Source organism: Lepidothrix coronata, unplaced genomic scaffold, assembly GCF_001604755.1.
Source record: "Lepidothrix coronata isolate B3197 unplaced genomic scaffold, Lepidothrix_coronata-1.0 Scaffold23, whole genome shotgun sequence".
NCBI lineage: Eukaryota > Metazoa > Chordata > Aves > Passeriformes > Pipridae > Lepidothrix > Lepidothrix coronata.
This window is the reverse complement of record NW_016690203.1, coordinates 5,794,809-5,809,921: the sequence shown is the minus strand read 5'-3', so window position 1 is coordinate 5,809,921 and position 15,113 is coordinate 5,794,809. Positions and strand designations below refer to the sequence as shown.

At 40.2% G+C, this 15,113-nt stretch overlaps 1 protein-coding gene across 4 annotated transcripts in view; it reads left to right on the top strand.

The window, feature by feature from the left end:
* MBOAT1 (membrane bound O-acyltransferase domain containing 1) overlaps positions 1–13,228 on the top strand; it is a 56,812-nt gene extending 43,584 nt beyond the window's left edge. For 2 of the 4 annotated variants that reach the window (XM_017808639.1, XM_017808637.1), the window contains 6 exons: positions 699–891; positions 3,980–4,083; positions 6,810–6,874; positions 8,216–8,348; positions 9,498–9,649; positions 11,382–13,228. In XM_017808639.1, the coding sequence (XP_017664128.1) occupies positions 699–891; positions 3,980–4,083; positions 6,810–6,874; positions 8,216–8,348; positions 9,498–9,649; positions 11,382–11,514 (780 nt within the window). In that variant the 3' untranslated portion in view covers positions 11,515–13,228. Of the gene's footprint in view, positions 1–698; positions 892–3,979; positions 4,084–6,809; positions 6,875–8,215; positions 8,349–9,497; positions 9,654–11,381 lie in introns of those variants that run through there. The other 2 variants (XM_017808638.1, XM_017808640.1) reach the window with 2 other exon arrangements.
* Positions 13,229–15,113: the final 1,885 nt, after the last annotated feature.

Sequence of the window (15,113 nt, the reverse complement as noted above, 5' to 3'; positions counted from 1 at the left end):
TCCCTGTATTGGCCATTCACTTGAGAGTTGGACTCAATGATCCCCGTGAGTCCCTTCCAGCTCAGAATATTCTGTGATTCTGTGAAAACAAGCTTCAAACTACTGACATGATTGTCAATAGTAGTATATAGGAAGGTAGGTAGCTGTGATAGAAAACACTGTGGCAGAGCAGATACCCTGTACCATGGGTACAAGTGTGCTTTACAACACATACACTTTTTGGACAAGTCATTTTTAGCAAGACCTCTGGGTGGTAGCTGGGCAGTAAGACTTACTCCTATACTGAATATCAATGCTTTTGGCTTTGAGGAGGAACCCAGTCTTCAGTTCCAGGAGATGATAGTACATATAGAGAGGATTTCTGCTTTCCATTGTAGGGTTTTGTTTGTTTTCTTTCTCATTTTAGGACCTCCACTAACTAGTGTAGGAGTCTTTCATGAAGTTCATCACCAATCACAATTGACTTGTGACTGATTGTCCCTTGTACGTATCTATAGGTAGTTCAGTAAACCAAATGAAACTAAACCTTTGACTCTGGCCTTTTCTTCATCACCTCTTCTGAATTAGTCAGTATCAACTTTGTAATTTCTAACTTTATTGGTTCTTGAAGCACGTTGGTTTTGTATGTCATGAACACTGCCTTGTTTTCCCCTTAATCAAATGTTTCTAATGAATGTTTCATTGTTTTGTCTTTTTAGGGAGCAGTGATGTACAAGCTTTGTATCACACTAGTATCTCTCATTTTATTCCTGACGCTTACCAAGAACTTTCCTATGGCATATATTATAGATAACGAATTTCTTGATAAAACACCCTTCTTGTCAAGACTTGGTTACCTGTATGTTGTAACACAGGCAGCAAAACCAAAGTATTATTTTGCATGGACGTTGGGTAAGTGTGGCTACATCATGTATTTTTGTGTGTAACAAATAAGTTCATAAATGGGAGAGAGGTGAAACACTGCGGATGGGGACAGAATAAAATGGTCCCTAGACCTGTAATTCACTTGAGAGATGTACTTGTGTTCCTTAGGCAGCGAACCCTGGTGAAGGGAGATGTCAAAAGTTTTGAAAAAACATGCATAAAATCTTCACAGCTTGTCTGTGAAGATTCCCTGTGTCTGGAGCCAAATCTATTTTTCAGCTCCTTTACAGTAGAGTCAATGTAACGATTTCCTCTCAATTAAAACTTTGTTAATATATCAAATTAATTATTACAGGAAATCCTCCTCTTAACATTGATTTTTATGCTTTACTCATAGCTTTTCACTTATATCGATGGGGTTGAGAGGTTAAAATTTGTCATGCTGGCTCAGGCTCTGCATGTTAGAGTGCAAACAGACCCCTCTCTTTCTTTGGGGCCCTCTTTAGCACATGTCTCTCAATTAGAAAGCTGTGGTGCATGTTGTGGGGCTGAAGTTAGGCTGTGCCTCTAGGGCACTGTGGGGTCCTGTATACACCTTGGTTTTGAACAGTCCAGAGAAAGGACTGGAGAACCACGGGGAACAAAGGAGAGGTGTTGGGAAGGACCCAAAAATCTCTGCAAGGAAAAGGAGAAGTAAGACAGCTCATTAGAAAGAGAAGCAAATTTCTTTTAGGAACCAGCTAGACTGGTGGTCAAAATAATCTTTTTGCACTCTACCTTCTTTCTTTTAGAAGTCATGTTTCACATCTGTGTGTGAGGAGTCAGATCCTTTAGACCAGGCTTAAAATCTACTGAATTTTTTTTGCTGGTATTACAAGACACTGTGTGTAGGGGAGATCCTAAAAGCCCAGCCAGCAATGCATATATCTGAAGCTGAGAAGGATGTCACTGAGATGGGATGGAAATAGTCAGGGAGATTCATTGCGAGACTGTGATTAAACTCCTGGGAATAAAACTGTCAGATCAAGGGAAGGCAGCCAGGACTGGCATGTGTGGGATGGGAAAGGCTTTAAGATTAAGAATGGCTTGCTCACGATCTTTTTTTTTTTGGATCCAATGTCAAATTGTTGCCTCCATTTTTTCCAGCATTGTAGTTAACTGAAAGTCCATTATTGAACTTGGATTTGTGACATGACTAAACCATAGAGGCTGTAGAAATATCTTACAAATGAGGGGGGGTGGTGGAAAGCATGCACTGCATACTGGAGGGTGAGGCCTCCTTTATTCATACTGCAAATCCAGGCAGCAGAACAGCAGACACTTTATCCTTTTGCAGTTTTGCTCCTGGTGGTGTGGCCCAGGGCATTACAAAAGTGCCTGCTGAAATGGGCTGATAAACGCTTCCTGTCCTCAGAAAAGGACAGGCACGCTATTGTGTGAGAGCTGCGCTGCCGAATTCCTCCATATCCACGGAAAGAAAATTCAGCTTCTTGCTGCATTAGCGATAGTCATGGGAACGTGGCTGCAAATCTAACTCTGAGCTGTCAAACCACTTCAGATCTGAGTGCCTCCACCCAAGGAGTGGTGAAAGCCATACACCAGAGCTGTTCAAGTCAGCAGGGAGACAAACCTCTGCTGAGCTTTGTGGAGATTGGGGTTCTGAGAGCAGTTTGAGTGTGGACAACTGTCATCTTTCTGTGCTTCACACCTCACTCTGCAGACAGCAGCTTGGGAAGCAAGAGGCTGAGGGGTCTGCTATATTATAACTGCTGATCCTATGATTTCTGATTTCTTGTTTTTGGCAAATAAACACTAAATGATTGGTCCCTGCAACCTTTAGGGCAAGAAGGAGCAAATGCAGGAGTTCCCCTGCTCTGGGGTGACTGTTACATGCAGCTCCAGCCTCTGAGTTTGAGCAGGATCCTATGGGCCAACTTCATGCAGGGTTCTTGTTTGTCATTCGTTTGGTTTTTTTTGAACAGGGAGATAATTAAAAACATGGAGGCCTTTCTTTCCATCAATAAAATCTGGCTCATTTAGTAAAGTGGAAAATAAAATGGAAAGTTTCAGGTTAGACAAGGCTGCTTGTTTATTTATTTGTTGTTAGTCATGTTGCTTTTAATTAGATTCTCTCCCTAGTTTTGTGCATTAGGGCTTCTCCGTGAGCTTGTGCCTGTACTCATAGCATTTACAAAGCAAAATCAATTTTCTTTATTGGGAAAGAAATACTGACCTTTTAAAGCATAACCAGGCTTTTATTTTGTAAAGGATCTAGAAGGAAAAACCTTACCTGTATTTGCACTTCACTTTTTCTTCCTATGATCCTCAGTTTTGGCTGCAACTAGTGATTCAGAGGTGATAATGAATCCTCCCTTCTGTTTTCTTAGTCCTGCAAGAAGGTATTTCTAGCCAGGGGCACACTGAAAGCAGAATCTCGAGATCCAGTGATGAGGTGACTTCCAGGCAAGTCTGAGGGGGGGAGATAGTTGACCAGCACCCTGGGCAAGAACAAGTGTGTAGCAATATCTAATGCCAACTGTTATCCAAGCTTTTACTTGTGCTTAAAGTAGCTAAGTCTGTAATTGAAGTTACTCAATATTTGATTTGTAGAGATGGTGAGACACTTTAGTGAGGCACTGGGCAGCAGAATTAGCAAAAGGCTTTGTCTGTGGAAGTCTGAATGCCACTCTTAATTAGAACAATCATGTTGGAACTCTTAATAGAAATGGTAAGCATGTCTTTGAGACATTACAGCTTTTCAGAATTCTGGAAGATGCTGAGACATCCAGTTGCCCTTTTGAAGAAAATATTCATTTTATGGCCACACTTGTATATCTATCTCAGGTGAATAATAAAGGCAAAATAATAGGAAAAGTGATTTCTATTCATTGTTATTTCTTTTGCCTAAGGGGTAGCTAGTCTTTCCTCTCCAGGAAATGACTCTTATGTAGCCTAATTGTAGTACCCCTTTGCAAAGAAAAAGCTTTTCTTGGAAAGAGAGGTTGCTAATTGCTACAAAGCTGGTTTGAATGTGTGTTTAGTCTCATACTGACTTGTAAGAAAATATGGCTTTTCCAGCAGTCTGATTTTGACCTGTTTTGCTTTGACATTGCAGCAGATGCAGTCAACAATGCAGCTGGTTATGGATTCAGTGGAGTTGATGAGAGAGGCACTTTCCGCTGGGACCTGTTGTCCAATTTGAATATCTGGAACATTGAGGTGAGATAAAGGAGTGGCTGCATTGGCATAATTGTAGAGAAATGGGCATGATAATGGGGAGAGGCTTTGTTGAAAGGAAAATAAGTCCATGGCACCAGACTGCTCCTCTTTAGCGTGAAGAGGTTTTGTATTTTATCTGTTGGGCAGATAAAAAGCATCTGTCTCACAGGCTTCCTTATGGTCTGCATTCAGGTGGTATTTCTAAATATTTTCCTGAATGCTAATAAATAATTACATCAGATATTTAATAAATGAGCAGTCAAGTGCTGTAGATTGTGGCTGAGCTCAGTGGGTCAGTAAATTGCTCACAGCTATGATTCTTCACCATCTGTGAAATGTCTGTTTATTTACTTCTAACACTTTCACTTTTGTAGCCTAGTTGAGATAAGTGGTGGTAGTGAAAGAGGCACAAGCAGTCATTGCACAAACACTTGGAAGGGCTGGAGTGCCTCTTGTGAATGGAGAAAAACAAGGGTAGGAGGCATAACAGGTACAAATCAAGCAACCTGAATGGGAACTGGCAGAGCCACATAGAGCTTAGATGGCTACTGGTCTAGAGCGCCATCCAGCAAGCCACACTGTTTCTCAAAACATCTGTCACACATTTCTTGTGACTGCAGTGTACTTTTAAAATCCATTAGTCTTTTGTAAGCTGTTTATGTTTGTATCTCTAATGCAAAAAATGGCCAACTGTTTGCCCTGAAAAATATTTTGGAAATGCCAGTGAGATAGGGAAATATTATGTGTCTGAGACTGCTTTCTAAAGGTTTCTTTTTTAGAAATAGGAGGAGCTTCCCTCTGTAATTTTGTAGTTATGATTTTAAACATAATCATGGAGGAAAATAAGTTGAATGCTTTATTGTAGAATGATCTGTGATTAAGTAAACGTACTGTAATAGCTCTGCTCAAAAATGAAAGAGCTCCTGTAATTCTTCATTGAAGATGCCAAAATTGGAAGTATCATGATACACTCTCTCTTTTTCAACATTCTTTCTTTTTTTTTTTAATATTAATTAATTCTCAGTGTACATCTCTCCTTGAGCACGTACAGAATACAGAGCCAAGAAATGCTTGGTGCCACTTGGAGCCTAGGTGCCACTCTGAGATCTTGAATAAATATCTGATTCAGTCTTCGGCAGGAGATGATTCCTACTTTGATGAGCTGAGGAAACTATTGTTTGAAGTAGGAAAGTGAAGAGCAAGCAATGCTCTTTAGTCGAGCCAAATTAAGGAAATAGGAGCTTTTGCTCCTCTCTAATCACTGAACTGTAGACCTCTCAAAACTTACTTCCTTTATTGGTCTCATGGACAACAGAGATCAGATATTGTTTCCAAGAGCATAAAGCAGAGTGCTCTCTGATCTGATCATGTGTGCAATGAATAAAAAAGGAACTACAGAGACCATGACTTCGGGTAAGCCTTGAACCATCACTTTATGTGCCAACAACAGTGCTGGAAATTGAAGTGTGATTGTGCAGTATGTACAGGTATAGTCTGTATATTCAGCACATGTAAAATTGCTGAAGAGTTGGGAACTTGAGTGCTAAATGGGACTATTTGATCTGTAGTAAGATAAGCACATGGCAAGAGTGGTACAAGCATTAAAACATGGACAGGGGCTAAACACATGTTGGGGACATGAAAGCCTTTGGCAACATGCTTGTTTTGACAGCCAGTGACTACTTTCACTCTTGGTAATGTAACTGAGGAAATTAAAGGAGGCCAAAAGAGAGTGACAATATTAGTTGGATGAGAAACTGTATTTTTCTTGGCTTCTCTTGGTGCAGTAAGGCAATTAAAATGTGGCAGTGCTGCACTGGGAATTGCTAATCATTTTAACTCTAAATTCAGAGGATGAATTGCTAGCCTTGGGATTCATTGTGGAAGTGCAAAGATATTTGCATGTTCCCTTTGGAAATCATTGCCCTTAATGCATCTTTTCAGTGTGCACTTGCCTGCAGCTGATATGGCAAAATAATGCAGTGTCACTGAATCATGACCCTGCTTGGTGAGGGGGCCCTTGAAGGTTCTTGTCAGCAGACATGGAACCAAGGCAGGGAGCAGGGATGGAGAACCACCAGATGTGAATTTGATCAGGATTAGGGAACTGATGCTGAACAACGGAGTCCAGCAGTCTCCTAAAGCTGGGGGAACTCAGAGGAAGTATGGGTGGTTCTCTCAGGACCCTGGAGTCTACTCTGGTTTCTCAAGCTTGGCAGTGCACTGACAGTTGGCTTCTAAATTTAGTCCTAAAATTTTTTTATCCATGTTTTTCAGTCTCCCCCCCTTCCTTCTCCAAATAATAATGCATTTCTTTTGATTTTTTTAACACATTGTTTTAATTGTACTCTAGGAAAGTACAGACTGCATAATTGGGGGCAAGGTATCTCTTCCAAAAATGAAGCTGTTTATGAACTGAAGGGAAGACCAACCATATAAAACAAGAAAGCTTTTCAGATTTGCCATTATTTGAAAAATAACCAAACAATGTATTTAATTTTATGTAACAAAGTGAGACTTTAGAGCAAGTGCCAAGTTGGCAGTGAGCCATCAACCTAGTTAATGTCTCTCCCAAATCAGATTAATGTAGTGATGGATTGTGGCACAGTCTTCCCAAAAGTTAGCAGCTAGAATTAATATTTTCCATGTACCTCCTCATGAATTTAAAATGCAAGTAGTATTTTACAGGTTTCAGTGCTAACATTTCACATGAACTTCTTTCTTAGACTGCAACAAGTTTTAAAATGTACATTGAAAACTGGAACATTCAGACAGCTGCCTGGCTAAAACGGTAAGGGTAATCAAACAGTAACATGCATGTGAGACCCAAAACCACTACATGGCCTGGAAAAATGCTGACTGGTGGATCTCATGAATGTATAGCCTCTTGTTCTTTGTTTCGGTGTCTTAAACAGTTGGTGGTATACAAGGGTATTTGGTGCTGTAAAGTTTTATTGCTGCAAATGTAAAATGTTCATATTTTATATATGAGCAGCAAAGTAATAAATGAACTGTTAGAATCCCTCATAATAGGAAGTAATAGCATTTTCTTGTTTCTCTCCATTATTCTTCCCGTACTGTTTTGCTTTACTGTGCTACATTTCCCATGCAGAGGTGAGCCTTGCTGTGTCACTGGGATCCAGTTCAGTAAGAAGTGGAGAGAAGTCAAAATCTTCAAAGTCCAAGTGTAGTCTGGTTTGGACTTACCAGAAGATGCTTGCCAAGGAGTCCTTGTTTAGGATATGGCACTGAGATGACTTGATTTTAACCTCTGACTGTTAAGGCACATGTTATAAATACTAGCACAAGTACAAATTTTGTAGATTGGGCTATGTCTTGTTATTCATTACACTTTGTGGCATGATTGAAGCTCAGTGTACAGTCAGCATGGTGTCTGAAATGCAGGCATAGATTTATTGTAGCTATCATAACTATAATGATGTTAAATACATACATCTTAAAAGTCAATGTCTACTATTTTTCATTATTCAAATTATATTCCTGATAAGAAAAGCATTTATCTTGACTCGTTTCTTTGGAACACAGTGTTTCAGTTAAACTTTGGATAGCCAAATAGACCTGTTGTTGTGTTCTTAACTGTTATCCTTCGCTTGCATCTTGGGAATAAGATTTTCAGGCTGCTAAAGTTAGCAGGAATCCCCTGTTTTGCAATAGCTTACGGCACTCCCTGTTGTTCCCAGCATCTGCCAGATAACTGTGCCTAAAAATATCTCAGTTCACCACTGAAGGGTGGGGTCACATCTCTTTGTCTTTCAACTTGCTCTTGATCTATCATCAGAGTTTTGAAGGGTAGTGTATGATTCCAGATAGTGATGTAAAGGTGAAGGAAGTCTTGCTTGTCCTTTATTCCATTATTTACTTAAATGCTTTGAGTGCCAGAAATGAGTACAGGCACTCTTTGGATATTCAGTGCAAAAAAAGCATGCTTCCTCATTCCATCTAAACCTCCATTTAAATGAAAGGAGAGTGCCTCGTGCCCTAGTCTGTAACAGAGGCAAGATAAGACCATTAAGGAAACAGATTAAGACCTTAGAAACAGAGAAGTATTTGAAATGCAGTGTCCATTGTTCAGTTATATTCAACCTCTTCTCTTTTGTTTTCATTTTTGCAGTGTCTGCTATGACAGAGCTCCCTGGTACCCTACGGCTTTAACATTTATCCTGTCGGCCCTGTGGCATGGTATCTATCCTGGATATTATTTTACGTTTCTCACTGGAATCCTTATCACACTTGCAGCCAGAGCAGTATGTACCTTTCTTTGTTCTCCTCTAAGGCCAGTGCTAGATACTCTCCAGTTGCCAACCGCACCATCACATGGTCAAGCAGCTTGTCCCTGATGTGAGCCCTCTTGCATGTCTTTGCAGGCTTGATGTTCATTGAAACTTTGTTCTGTATTGATGCTAATTGCAAAGTACCCCCAGCAGTTAGAACCAGCACTGATTCTGCACGTGATGCACTGCTGTCCCTGGCTGTCAGAGGAAATGTTGTTCGAGGATATTCAATTAGTAGAGCCACCAACTATGTTCATGCAGTCAAATTAGCTCGGAATTCAAGATCATGTTGGATTGCAGACTTTTGCTGGGTCATGTTGCCTATATGCTGGTGTGTAATTGGCTCTGGGCCCAGTCTTACACAAGAAGCTGCTATGGGCTGAGCATTAGCCCAAACTTGAACAATTTATGTGGATTCAGTTGATGCAGTAAACTGGTCAGAACAGGTTTCATGTCTCACTATTGATAAATTTATCACTGCTGATCTTTCAGGCTGAACCAGCCAGTTGTGCAAGGCTAGGAAGCACCACTGTTGTCTTTTATTAAAGTTTGACTATGGATAAATAGTCAGGTCAATTTGAAAGGTGAATTAAACTAGTAATCAGTATTAACCACTATGGCTAAAGGAGGTTGCTGAACACGCTCTCTTAATGTGTACTTTGCCTCTCATTTATGAGGATTTCATAAATGTGAAACTAACCCAAAATCTCTATGGAGCAGCACATACTTGCAGGTATAAACACTTATTTGTCCAATTAAAGTAACTATGTTTTACTGTTGATAACCAGTAATAAATGAAAACAAGGAGGGAGGAAGATCACATCATAACAGCTCCCCTCCCCAAAGATACTGTGCCAGACACCCATAATGAGAGTCTGCTTCTGTGATTAGGAGAGAGGAAATTGGGGACCACTTCTCTGTTTGCCACTGACTGTGGCATCTTGGATATGCCAGTCAATACACTTCTGTGTTCCTACTCAGTGCTTTCTAATGGGCGTATAAACCTTTCTGTGATACTAATGCTGATGGTAAGTGGAGAGTTATGCACTGCAATGTGTCCACATGGCTTTGCCTAAGAAATGGATGTATATAATTTTTTGTTTACTTTTCCCTAATCTGCAGATAAGAAACAATTGCAGACATTACTTCCTCTCATCAGTGCCTCTTAAGATAGCCTACGACATTGTTACCTGGGTTGTCACTCAACTGGCTGTGTGCTATACTGTTGCACCGTTTGTTATGCTGGCTGTTGAGCCCACAATTAAGTTTTACAAGTAAGTTTTCTCCTCTTGACTGTTGTTCTCCACACCGGCATAGACTTCCGTTAAATAACCCAAACTGCACTGAAAGACAGTTGGCGTTTCATCAAATTTGAAAGGAGTTCAAACAGGATGCTTCATAATGTATAAGGGGTGATTTTTGCGCTTCGGTAACATAGTGAGGTAATCATAATGCCAAGGCAGAGCACTTTGCTTGTACTTCTCTGTGTCCTTATGCGACTTTTCATATACTCAGTTCCCATTTTCAGAACAGCTGAGTCTCAGCCATTAGCCATAGCCAAGGCTGAAGAGGTTAAAAATAATGTGAGTTGGCAGTAGGAAGGACTTGTTGAGCAAAGACCAGGTTTCCAGCTGCTAAATGGGTACAACAAGAGATGTGATCGATCAGGAGACATGGAGGGTTCTGGCAGCCCATTACTTTTTGAAATGAGTATGCTTTTCTTTATTAAAGTATGCTTCTTTTCTTAGGAAATGAGTACTTCCCTAGGTTCCTTAAAATAAGAAAACACTGCTGTTGCAGAGTATATCAAATGTACTCTAATAAAACCAAATTGAAATAGGGAAATTGAGAAAATAATTAGAAAAAGGAGACTGGAGTACATTGCTTTGCTTTTCTTTCATTCTACAGTGAACCGTCAACATAGAGTAACAGGTTTTGGTTCAGAAGACAGACAATTTCCTCCTCTAACATAAAAGACACGAAACTGGTAGTCAAGATAGGCTGATGCCAGTCTGTTTGGAGGGGTTTGAATTTCGACATTTTCTATTCCTGTTTCTAAAAACATTTGATTTCAACACAGAAAACTTACCATATAAAAATTACTCCAAATATTTCTTAGTTTCATTTCTTAATATTTTTTGCCCTGGTGATTTTGAGCACAGTTAACATTTAAACTTAGAGACTGTTAAGCAAGGAAATTATACACCTTTGGACTAGGGCATGAATTTTTTGAGCACTGCTCACCTAGCAATGGTCTTAGGCACCTTACAAGGATATTAAGAACTGTGGTAAGGAGCATAAATGAGACCATGGAAAGATGCATTTCTGTGGTTAAGAGCTGGACTGTACTGCTCCCAAACATCATCCTTACCAAGCTGCCAGAGCCTCACATATTTGGTTTAAGTATTTTTTATTTCTCTTCAATCTTGTGTATATTGAATTATTTGAAATAAAAATATTTGATGTTTAGTAAGATACCAAATAATGATATCTCTGAGTAGTTACCTTCAAAAACACAAGCCTTCTGTAAACATCATTACCTGACCTTCCCCAGTTAAAACTTGAGTGCTTTGATTTATTTCAGATGTCAGGACTTTGAATGAATTTTTTGCTTTCTGTCACTTTTAAATTTTTTTTAAGCATGAAGGATATTTCTTCAGAACATGGCCTTGTATACTGTAACATTAAAAGAGAGATGGGCTGAATAAGTCTGGGGTTGAATTAGATGGGTTTATCTGAGCTGTCAGACTTTGGATTCCAAAGTTTGCTGATTGTTTCCTTGCCTCATTAACATTCACGGCAACGTTTTCATCCATGCCAGCAGATATCAAATGTGGATCTGTGTGAAATGTGTGACTGTGTGAAATTCAAGGGTGTATTTTTGTGCTTTCTAGGTTTCGTACATTCTGCATTCATCCCTTAGCACTTAATTCTGCTTACTGATATTGCACAATTCATGTTATTGCCAACAAAAATATAATATTCTCCTTCTGTTTTTGTTCCCAGGTCTGTGTATTTTCACATGCACATTCTAAGCATCCTGGTGTTGCTCCTGTTACCACTCAGACCTCAAACCCACTCCCTAAGAAGGGCTCAGAATCAGGCCGTGATGAACTCTGTTAAAAGCAAAGACAAATGATGCCTCCAAAGAAAGTTGCCAGCATTGTGTAACCGAACTGTCGTATTGTAAACAAACGAAGAAGAAAAATGGGTGGCATGAGGGTTGAAGTGCAAGACAAGCGGCATTTCTGTTGGCTATCTTAAAATCTTACTGGAGAGGGCAGAGAAGAGCCTGAATGACTGTATTTCAATTTATTCCAGTTAGTGGAGATTTTACAGGCAACGTTTACAGGCTCATGGGGCATTTTGATTTTTATAATAAATATTTTTATGAAATGTTTTTATATATTTAAACTTTTTCACAGAGAGGCATTTTTTTCTCTTTTACAGAAATACATAATTATTAATCAACAAATAATCCTGTGATTAGAGAGAGGGACAGAAAGCAACTAGTAAAGAGTTAGGCCAGCTGCCTGATAGCCTGGTGCTGTGGGCAGCTGGGAGGGGAAACTTTTCATCTCTTGGTAATGGAGAGAGAGATGGTGCAAGTAGAAGACTACAGACATGGGGTTGCTCAAGGTGCTGGCACTGACTTCTGCCCCAGCAGGGGGACGGGGGAATGGGGCTTTCCCCAGCAATCCCCAGAGCAGGGACTGCAGCCTGAGCTCGGCAGCAAGGGTACTTCACATCCTTCAATGTGACACCTGCTGGTAATGAGGGCAAGACAAGTCCCTTGGGAATAGATGTCTGGGAGCACTGATAACTGGCTAAGCCAAAATCTAAAGCCAAGTAAAGGAAAAACAAAGGCAGAAGGGGGAACTCAAGCTAGAGTAAAAGAAGGGACATACACCCTGTGGTGTGCAGAGTTGTGCTTCTCTAATGATGCAGCTGGAGCTCATTGCTACATCAGCCTTAATTTGCAGTTTTAGAGTGAGGCAGCACTTCCTTTTTGGTATCAAAATAAGTGAGGAACCATGCAGGGTTAGTGTTTTAAAGCTTGCAGTTGTGGGTTAAATCTGAAGAAGCTTTGCAGTGGATCAAACTGTTCTACTGAAAAACATCCCATCTTATGGTGTGGTTACATTCCAGCAGATAACACTAATAAGAAACCTGAGCAGTAATTATCATAGTCATAATAAATCATTCTCTGAAAAATATTGTGATGTGATGTGATAGGATGACCACAAGTGTCAAGACTGAGTCCTTGTATGACCTTGACATCTGACTTAACTGTTGATGCAAGTTTCCCTGCTTGTAAAGTCCTTGACTTATAGGGATGTTTTGAGGCTTAATTTCTCAGAGCTTGTTGTGCATTGAGATAACCTACTGCAAAATACTGTGTCAGGTTTTTTTTCTTTTTTTTTCTTAAATCCACTTACCCCAATAAAATAGGCTGGTACTGCACATCAAAATCAACTAAACCATGTTTTTAAATGTTTTCCAGGAATGCTTTTATCAGGATTTTGTAGAAGCAGTTCCCTTGTTAAAGTATTGGTATTGCTTTATGAACATTTAATCAGTGTGTGATTGAGCAGAGAATCTGCTATTTACTGCATTCTCATTTTTGTGTCAGATTAAAATTTTACAGAATCCTAATGTTTTGAGAAGAAAAAAATCAGGGAAACCAAAACAAGTTCCAAAATAAGTGATTTTTTTTTTTCCTCTGTGGGAAGTCCTTGTCCTATGACCACCTCACAATTTAGAGCATAGTTCATGGAAGAGTTTATTTGGTAATTTATTTTAAAGGGTGAGATGGGATTAAAAGATTGATCTGAATAAACCATTTGCTTTGTGTCACCGCCTGGCGTTATTAATCACAAACATCTAATGTGAAAATGGGTGAGTGGGTGGGTGAAATCCCTCACACCTGTGAAGGGAGGTGTTCAGGTCTGCTGGATTTTGCAGAGCAGCTGAGTGTTCCATCCAGCTCCTGCTGAAATGGAGAAAAGATGACCACCGTTCGTTTTTGTGGCAGCTTTGTCCTTAACTTGGCAAGTCTTTTTTTTGGTCCTCGTGTGCGTATTCTCCTTGTGACACCAGCCTCAGTTGCACCTTGGGCATCTAATGTTTCCCTTGAGGTCTAGCTGTGCCATCCCTGTTTCTCGTGGGAGGGAACCAGGGTGCCTCCCCAGGAAGGGATGGGGACTTGGGTGCTGCTGGCTGTGGAATCCTGTGTGCTGAGCCTGTGTTTACCTCCCACAGACTGGAATGAATTGCTGTGAGCTCTGGCAGAGCCAGCATAATGCACAGCAAGGCTGCAGAAGACTGATGTTCCCAGCAGGTTGGCTTCAGCACCTCCTTTGGAAAATAAATGCTCAACTCAAAGGTGGTTGCAGGTCTGTACCTGCTGCTCTGTGCCCTGAGATCTGCCTGCACAGCCCGTGCTCTGGTCTGCGGCCCTTCCTGAGCTGTACGTTCAAGAGGCCAGATATTATCAGTGGGGTTTCTTTTCTACAGTTTCACCTAAGTGGAACTTACCATCAACTTCTGTTGTAGTTTCAGCTCCTACAATGTGATGAATTAGTCAGGGCTAATGAGCAAACTCATATTCTCCTGTCACATTGTCTCCTCAGCCTGAACCTCTCCCTAAAATCAAGCACCCTGGGTGATGATGAGAACTGGTCATGTGGATTTAATATGATGTGTTACAGGAATTAAAATTGAAACTGTCTTTTTGAAACTTTGTATTTGCAGGGAAGCTTGCTGGTTGAATTAGTCTTAAAGCTGAAGGGGAAATTTTCTAAAATCTTTGCTGTACCGTGTTACTGTGGACTAGGCATCTCACCTAGCCAAATGTGGTGGCCCTGCAAAGCTAATACAGAGTGGATTTTAATAGCTGTAAAACATTCCTTTGAAAAGAGGCTGTTAGCTATAGGGCTAACCTGATCAACCCATTGTACTGAGTCTTTCTCTCCTTTTGTTCTTCTCAGGGAAGAAACTTTGGTTTTATAGAAAGACTGCAAATAGCCACTACTATTTAAAGGACACTTGTGCTGGTAATGTGCATCTGCTTTGCACAGGAGAATATAACTCAAAGAGCCAAAGTAGAAATTCAGGTTATACCCTTATAAAAGGGTGATGTCAGGAACTTGAATTCTGGTGATTCTAATTCTAGTGTAATTTGAGAGTGCACTTCAGTGATTAAAATAGACGATGATGATTACCAACATGTTATTAGTTTCTAATCCCTTTCTGCGTTCTTTGTGCTGCAAAAAACTCAAGAGCTGAAGCTTCTAGAGAGATTCTGAAGACAAAATCGTGATGGTCTGTAAGGGAGAAATACAGGACTATTAGACAGAAATAAGAAAGGTGGATTGTACTTAATGGACAAAGGTTGATTTTAAATATGAGAACACAATAAAGACACCGACACCATTGCACCCTTGGATTGAAGGCAAATTCTGGCTGCTATTTTTCAGCATATTTTGATTTTTCTAATCTAGAAGTTGAGATGCACTTGGAAGAGAGCAACGAATGAAAGGCAAAACTTCATTTCAACTAAACTATGGGTCTGGTATTTAAAGAAGCAACAGCTCAGCAATTTCCTTAGTGAACTGGATGCACAATGTGCATTTTTACTGTCCTGTGAGCTGTCCCATCCTTAAGTACATTCCTGCATGTCCTCTTGAAGCTTGCCAAGCAATGGAGGCAGCACTGAAGTGGGATACAAGGTGGGCA